At 50.6% G+C, this 8,596-nt stretch overlaps 1 protein-coding gene across 1 annotated transcript in view; it reads right to left on the reverse strand.

The window, feature by feature from the left end:
* Positions 1-8,596, reverse strand: part of AACS (acetoacetyl-CoA synthetase) — an 85,491-nt gene that overhangs the window by 8,257 nt on the left and 68,638 nt on the right. The window contains exons 14-16 of the mRNA XM_015420852.1: positions 7,081-7,206; positions 3,397-3,466; positions 901-959 (exon numbers count right to left, since the gene is read on the reverse strand). Coding sequence (XP_015276338.1) covers positions 901-959; positions 3,397-3,466; positions 7,081-7,206 — 255 coding nt within the window. The remainder of the gene's footprint in view (positions 1-900; positions 960-3,396; positions 3,467-7,080; positions 7,207-8,596) is intronic.

The raw sequence follows: 8,596 nt of genomic DNA on the forward strand, positions 1-8,596 counted from the left end.
GCCCAGCAGTGTCACAGAAATATACGAGGGGTTCTCCAATGAGATGTTCAATAATGGAAGGCAAGCTTCACAAGAGGAGGAGGAAGATTGGTTTTATACCCCACTCTTCACTACCAGAAGGGGTCTCGGAGCAGCTTACAATCATCTTCCCTTCCTCTCCCCAAAACAGACACCCTGTGAGGTAGGTGGGGCTGAGAGAGCTCTGAGAGAACTGGGACTGGCCCAAGGTCACCCAGCTGGCTTCATGTGGAGGAGGAGTGGGGGAATCAAACCCCGTTCTCCGGATTAGCCCCCTGAGCCTCCCAAATGGCGGGGAGGGCGGGATATAAATGTAAATATAAAATAAATAAATAAATTAGAGTCCACCGCTCTTAACCACCACACCAAGCTGGCTCTCGAGCTCTGTGCATTGTGTCGGAGGATGATCAGGGCTACTTTCACATTTGGCATCTCCAAGACACAGAGAAATCTGCTTGCCATCTGGGCAAGGGGAACCCTCTGTGTGCCGGTGGTGAGGACTGGCGCGCCCCACTTCTCTTGCAAGTGAAGGAAGCCAAGAGCGGACAGCCCCTGCTTGTGGGTCCCACATTGCTTTCTGCCTCATCTACCTCGCAGGGCTGTTGTGCCAACAAAAAAGAAATCTGCTTGCCATCTGGGCAAGGGGAACCCTCTGTGTGCCGGTGGTGAGGACTGGCGCGCCCCACTTCTCTTGCAAGTGAAGGAAGCCAAGAGCGGACAGCCCCTGCTTGTGGGTCCCACATTGCTTTCTGCCTCATCTACCTCGCAGGGCTGTTGTGCCAACAAAACCAGGAGAACCTTGTCTACCTTGAAGACATGAACCTAATACATAAAGTTAAACAGGAACAGGAGGAAGAGCTCATGAACGCAAAGCTTTCATACCTATGTTATAGATCTCCGAACTCCCAAACCTCACCCCGCTCGGATTCAACGTGCCGTCACTGAAAACAACCCAAAGAGCAGAGGGGGAAAAAAATCATTAAAATATAATCAAGGTTTGATGAAAAGCAGCGAATTGATGTAATTTATCTTGGTTCTTGATAAACCACCTTGGTTAAATATGCAAGAGAGAAAAGCAATTCCTAGGACGGGGCCTGAGTTCCAAGAGGTTTTCTTTGCACGCCTTCAAGATGCCATTCTGTTACAAAGCAGTATACATATTTAAACAAAAGGAGGGGATGTCAACAGCACGTCATACTCTGCAGATGTAAGTAGGCTGGTGTGGCACAGTGTGCAACCTGAATTGCAAGAACAGCAGTCCAAGGGCTGGATCCTGCAAATCGCTTCTTCTAATGGCATCTCCTCCCTCTGGCACAAGCAAGGAAGCTCTCAAGAACTTCCGCCACAGCGGCAGGTTCCTTGAGCCAGAGGAAAGCACCGCAATTTGCAGAAACGATCCTCGGGGGTCAAACCTTAGGGATTCAATCAGACGTGCTCCTTCCTCTAAGAGTAAGCCCCACTGAACACAGTGGGAACATCTTCCAATTAAAGACAGCCTACGAAAGTCTCCATAATTGTTAAGGCAGGTGGGGGGAGACCTTCAGGGGGTTGCCGCGCCGTTTGATTAGAATTGGTGCCAAGCAATGCTCCTTCTAAGTTGCGGAGTCTTGTGTGCAAAAATTCTACTTCGTGAGTGACGGGCATTAAAGTTGTGAGCGAGCCATTTGGCTGCTGCATAAATTAGTTTGCTCTGGAGTCCTTCCTGAGCGAAGACAAACATTTGTGAGCCAGAGTCTAAAAATCTGAGCTGGCTCACACTAATTCAGCTTAAAGAGGGAACACTGGTACCAAGGTGTCGAGGGGCCATGGCTTAGCGGCAGAGCGTCTGCTTGGCATGCAGAAGGCCCCAGGTTCAATCCCCAGCATCTGCAGTTAAAAGGTCAAGGCAGTCGGTGATGCGACCAATGGTTTATTTCATTTTATTTTTATTTTTACTTCATTGGATTTGTATCCCGCCCTTTCCACACAGCCGGCTCAGGCTGGGTTCCATGAGACACAGTAACCAAGACACAATGGACAAGGAATTAAAAACAAGTCAAACCCCCCGATAAAATACAACAACGTTCCTATGGTACAAACCATGGTCAAAGCCTCACAGAGGCAGTCTATTTCATGTTTGGGTCCTCAGCTGATATAGTACAGATCTGCCTTGCTGAGGGGAAGCCCAGTGGAGAGGGGGGGACGCCCACCGCCCTAACTAAAAGCCTGGCGGAAGAGCTCTGTCTTGCAGGCCCTGTGGAACTGTACAAGGTCCCGCGGGGCCCTGATTTCGTATGGGAGCTCATTCCACCAGGTAGGGGCCAGGGCTGAGAAGGCCCTGGCCCTAGTTGAGGCGAGACGGACCTCCCTGGGGCCGAGGACCATCAGAAGATGTTGGCTGGCCCTTTCTTGCGTGCCCAGGGTAATGCCAACCACCATTTCGGTGTCAGAAAAGAATTTTCCTCCTGCCCAGGTTGGCCCAGGGGTCAGGGGTCCTGGAGGCTTTTTGCCTTCCTCTGGGCATAGAGCAGAGGGGTCACTGGAGGAGTGGGGGGGGGAGCTGTGAGCTTCCCAAATAGTGTCAGGGATTAGACTAGATGACCCTTGGGCCCCCTTCCAGCTGTATGTTTCTATGTTTCCTCCAGGAATCTGTCTAATTCCCTTCAGAAGTAGCCATCACTCTAACTGGGTACGTTCAAGCCACAGATGGACCACAGTGATTAACCAAAGGTACACCCCACCAAGGTTCACTGTGGAAAGAACGATTCTATTACAGTTACGGTCCACAAATCTGCTTCTTCTTTCGTTCCTTTGTTTTAAGTCATGCGGTGGTGCTGCTGCTGCTTCCAAACAACTTCCAAACAACAACGGATTTCCTAGGTAAGTATTCCATTTCCCCCAATGCTTTGTCAGGTCGCTTTTTTATACATGGAGCCAATGCTCTAAGCCTCTAGCTCAGAGTTAATCATGTGTTTCCCTTTGGCATCTGCTGGCTCTCATTGGGGAAGGGAGTACTTCAGTGTGTGGGGGGGTATAAGGCCATAGAGTTAGGGTTGCCAACCTCCAGGTGGAAAGAAGAACCAAATTTGTGGACTGTAATTGCAACAGAATTGTTTTTTTCACAGTGAACTTTGGGGGGGTGTATCATTGTAACTGGGAGCTGCTTTTACCCATCGGTGGGGGGGAATGCCTTGGATTGCTGTCCCCTCGCCACTATCCAGTGGGGACCATGAGACGCTTAAGAAATAAAAAGCCCACAGGAGCCCCCTCGTTAGCCTGAAGTTAGCAAGGGGGATCAGCGGGCAGCATCGCCCCCCTCCCCACTCCCTGCCAGCAGAAGTACAGAAAGCGGCTCTCCTGCCTTCCTGGCATAGGGGCCATGCCCAAGCGACAGCTTACCTGCGCCCAAGCATGACGATGCCTCCTGTCTTGGGGTTGATTTTGCAGTAGTCTCCGTGGGACCAAACACCTGTTTCCCCCCCCCCCCAAAAAAGAGAGAAGCGAGCTCTGACAGAAACTGCTCTTTTTCAAGAACAGTTTTGCCTGGACTACGGCTTGCCCAAGGTCATCCAGCAGGTGCAAGTGGAGGAGTGGGGAGTCAAACCTGGTTCTCCCAGATTAGAGTCCATGCACTTAACCACTACACCAAACTGGCGTGATGAAGGTGCATCATGCTACTGGATTTGATTACAGTTACTATGAGAAATGGCCAGATTGCTTGTTAAACTAATAAGCTATATATAAATTAACACTACACACTCTGACAAAGTTTGTGACCAAAGTGAGACTTGATATGCATCGTCCGTTAGTGTCGATGGCGTCTTTGTGAATGATTTTTGAGAGATTGATCTGCTCCAAGTAAACTGGATACTGGATAAGGACTAAATAGTCTTTGGGTATTTTTCTCTGGCATAATACTTCGCGGCTGTTCTGCTTATTTCAACAGTCCAGGCCTGGCTCGTGTGTACTCTCGGATATTTATGAATTCTCCCTCCACTTAAAAGCGCCCGAAGCAATTTCACAAAACATATGAAACACGGCGTGTTGCAGTGGCAATGCGGGAATCGGCAGGGCAGTGAAACTCTGGAGGGGCAGCTGTGTTACGGCAGCGTGTACACAAAAAAACAGACGCTTGGCACCTTAAAGACCAACAGACTTATGGTGTCATAAGCTCTCAGAGGCTGAAGCATCCTTGAGCCCGGCGAAGCAGGGTCCGGTCCACAGCAGTTTTACGCCGCAATAAAGATTCTGGTCTTTACTGTGCCAGTAGTCTCCTTTGGGTTACAGCTGTCAAGTGATCAAAGGGCCCCTTTTAATCACCTGCACTTGAACCCTTTGGGCGAAATTCACACCACCCAAGCCTTAAAACAGGTGCCCGTTGGACACTTCAAATTAAAACAGGAAGAAAAATCTACAACTCAACAAGAGCCGTGATTTGTCTTTGCAAAGAAAGGCTGCCCTCGGCGTCTTTGTCCTGGAATCATAGAATCACAGAGTTGGATGGGATCTCCAGGGTCATCTAGTCCAACCCCCTGCACAATGCAGGGAATTCACAAATACCTCCCCCTCCACACCTGCAGTGACCCCTGTTCCACGCCCAAAAGATGACAAAAAAACTCCAGGATCTCCAGCCAAACTGGCCAGGAGGAAAATTGCTTCCTGACCCCAACATGGCGATCAGCATTTCTCTGGGCATGTAAAAAAGGGCTGCAAGAACTAAACACTGAGGCAACCTTCCCTGCCCTCCCCTCTCATGATCTGCCTAAGTTCCTTTCCTTATGCAGCAATGCCCCAGGAGCAAACCAAGTTTAAAAGCAACTGACTCCTCTGCTCTTAATCGGCAGCCCTGCAGACTCATCCATGGGAACTTCAGGGTGCAATCCTGCATCTACGGAAGTTTTCGACACAACCGCCCCTCATTTGGTATCCTTGCTTCTCCTTCATGGAGACTGATTTTATTTTCACAGATAATCAGGGGATAAAACCCAAGGTTACCCCCAAAACGTGAACCCATGAAGCTGCCTGATACTGAATCAGACCCATGGTCCATCAAAGTCAGTATTGACTACTCAGGCTCTACAGGGTCTCAGGCAGAGAGGTCTTTCCCATCACCTATTGCCCGGTCCTTTTAGCTGGAGATGCCGGGGATTGAACCTGGGACTTTCTGCATGCCAAACAGATGCCCTGCCCACTGAGCCATGGGTCCACTCTACTTTATGGATGGGTAGAGTTTTGAACCCAAACTTCATAGGCCTAAATGTGACACCATCCTGTTACGCTTGGTGGTGTCCAGAGTTCCTGCCGCCACCAGATAACCTTTTCCCAAGAGATCTTTCTGCTAAGGAACCCTTGTGAAGGGCAAACTACTCCAGGGGACAGTGTTCTAGGACGCACACTACCTGAAACCACTTTAAGGCCACTAGATGGAAGAGAAGTGGTTTAGCACCTGAACACATGAAGCTGCCGTAGACTGAATCAGACTGTTGGTCCTTCAAGGTCAGTATTGCCTGCTCAGGCTGGGAGCGGCTCTCCAGGGTCTCAGGCGGAGGCCTTTCACATTGCCTGCTACGTAATCCTTTTCAACTGGACATGCCGGGGATTGAACCTGGGACCATCTGCATGCCACGTGGATGCTCTTCCAATAAGCCACATCCCCTCCCGTGGCCACGGCTCCATGTGCACGCAGGTGGAGAGGGGCTGCGTCTCAGTGGAAGAGTGTAGTGGTTAAGAGCAGGAGCAGTGGACCCTAATCTGGGAGAACCAGGTTTGATTCTCCACTCCTCCTTCACATGAAGCCTGCGGGGTGATCTTGGACCAGACACAGTTCTCTCAGAGCTCTCTCCGCCCCGCCTCCCTCACAGGGTGTCTGTTGTGGGGAGGGGAAGGAAAAGGAGTCTGTAAGCCGCTCTGGGACTCCGAGTGAAGGGCGGGGCATAAATCCAATCTCTTCTTGTTCTTCTTCTATAACACAATGGATCACTATGATCAATGAAGAGAAGAAGAGATTGGATTTATACCCCGCCCTTCACTCGGAGTCTCAGAGCGGCTTACAGACTCCTTTTCCTTCCCCTCCCCACAACAGGCACCCTGTGAGCAATGTTCCCTCTAAGCTGTGGAGTCCTGTGAGCAGAAATTCTACTTTGTGAGCTACTGGCATTAAAGTTGTGAGCAGGTAGTTTGGCTGCTGCATAAAATTAGTTTGCTCTGGAGCCGTCCTTCCTGAGCTAAGACAAAAATGTGTGAGCTGGAGGCTAAAAAACTGTGAGCTAGCTCACACTAACTCAGCTTAGAGGGAACACTGCCTGTGAGGGAGGCGGGGCGGAGAGAGCTCTTTCGAGGACTGCTCTTGAGAGAACAGCTCTTGTCAGAACTATGGCTTGCCCAAGGTCATCCAGCAGCTGCAAGTGGAGGAGTGGGGAATCAAACCCGGCTCTCCCAGATTAGAGTCCAAGCACTTTACAGCTACACCAAACTGGCTCTACTACCCTATACTACATACGGTAGAGAAAAGCAGGGTGTAGAAATCAACTCTTCTTCTCTGCTTTTTGCATGTAGAAGGTCCCCAGTCCAATCCCCAGCACTGCCAGGTACAGGGATCAAGGTGGCAGGTGATGTGGAAGACCTTTCTCTGGCTGACACCTTAGAGAGCAGCTGCCAGTCAGGGGAGACGACGCAAACAGTCGGAGGAGGTACAAGGCAGGATCGCATGTCCATGTGAAAGAACATGCCTCCCAGCCCCCCCCCAAAAAAAACCCACAAAAAGGCAGCTCCGATGGAATCCAAGTCAGCGCCTGACATTACGTGGTGCTTCAGCTGAGAAGGAGCACCCAAAAACGTGGAGGCTGCTACGGCCTCCGACAGCTTCACTTCTGAGCGGGAGACGGTGGTCGGCCGCTCGTCAGGCCAGCGGGTTCTTGCCAGACAGTTACGGTATCGGGCTTGTAACTTCGCAAGCTGATACTAGTGCAGAGCAAGGTGTGTTCAGTTCAGTCTGGCAGGCTGGATCGGGGCAAGATGAGCAAAGGCCCCTTCGGCGAACACCCTTCCGAACCAAAGGCCAGCTCCCACCCCACCCCCACGCACCTGGGAATTTTGAAAAATACGCCTTCCTGTATTTGATACCGTTTTCATCGTTCCAGAAATGCGTCGGCTGGCAGGGCATGGGCTTGGTGCACACCAGCTCCCCGCTTTCCCCCCAAACTGGCTTCCCTGGTTGAAAACAAACAAGAATAATTTTTTTGGGGGGGGGGGTATTTTTGCATTGTGTGTGCACAGGGGTGCTCCCATGCCTGGAAGTCATGGCAACCTCTGGCGACTCCGACTGGGACATGGAGGACATTCGGAGAAGTGGCTTGAGATCCTACCTCTGCCTCCCGGCCCTGGTATTCCTTGGTGGTCTCCCATCGAAATATTTCAAACTATGCTTCTCCTGTGGCTGTGAATTCCAGGTGTTAGTCACTCTTCGGGTGAAGGAGGACTTCCTTTTATCTGAAGCATGGGCAGCTTCAAGAGGGAACTGGGTAAACATCTGGAGAAGAGGTCCATCAGTGGCTCTTAGCCACAAGGTATAGATAGGAACTCTCGGGTCTGGGGGCAAGGGATGCTCTGTATTCTTGGTGCTTGGGGAGGGGGGGCAACGGTGGGAGGGCTCCTAGTGTCCTGGCCCCACTGCTGGACCTCCTGAGGGCACCTGGTACTTCTGGCCACTGTGTGAACCAGAGTGTTGGACTGAATGGGCCACTGGCCTGACCCAACATTGGCTTCTCTGATGTTCTTATGTTCTAAAGTTTTATGCAAGGCATGAGCTTCTATGTGCACGCACACGTCTTCAGATAGAATGACATGGAAATTACCAGTCCATGCATACAGGCAGAGAGTAAGCAGTGAATCAGCACAGAGCACAATGAAGATGTTTAACAGATTCAAGGGCCAAACAGGAACAACTAGCTTAGTTTATATGGATACCATTTGTTTGGGTTTGATGGGCAGGTGTAGCCTTGATTGTGGAATGCTAAGAGCACGTAACTGAGTAATTCATTGAGACCGTGCTGCGTAACAGAAAGCCGTTATGCAGAAAGAGAGGGGGCCGAGGAAAGATGAGCAGGTAATTTGGGCATTTATGTGCAAGGCTGGATTGGGAAACCGACAGCAAGCGAGGTGGGCCACGGTGCTGGGGAGAGGGAAATCTTGCAGCCTTCCCTTTGACCGTCTCCAAGAAACTTCAGAGCACGCCCAACCCAAGCTGAAATGGTCACAGAAGCGGGGGATTGGGGTTAAGCCAGGATAACTTTTGGGAGGGGAGGTCAACACGGAAGGAAGCAAGAAAAGCAAAATACAAATCCATCAGAATGAGTAGGGGAATATGTCAGCAAGCTGCCAAATTTCTTTTCTGTTGGTTTTCCCATGTATGCGCTTGCTTGCTTTCGTTTTCATATGTAGCCCTGTTGATGCGCTTAATTGCTTAGCTACTGGAACATCTATATCTCTCAAGGCCACAGGTGGTTGCTGCTGGATAGATGCTTGGGTGATCTCACGGAGGGCCGTGGGAAGGAGATATGTTATGCTGCCTAGAAGCGTTTGCTCCCAGGCCTGATGGTGC

The sequence above is a fragment of the Gekko japonicus genome, unplaced genomic scaffold, assembly GCF_001447785.1.
Source record: "Gekko japonicus isolate JY-2015 unplaced genomic scaffold, Gekko_japonicus_V1.1 scaffold2186, whole genome shotgun sequence".
Taxonomy (NCBI): Eukaryota; Metazoa; Chordata; class Lepidosauria; order Squamata; family Gekkonidae; genus Gekko; species Gekko japonicus.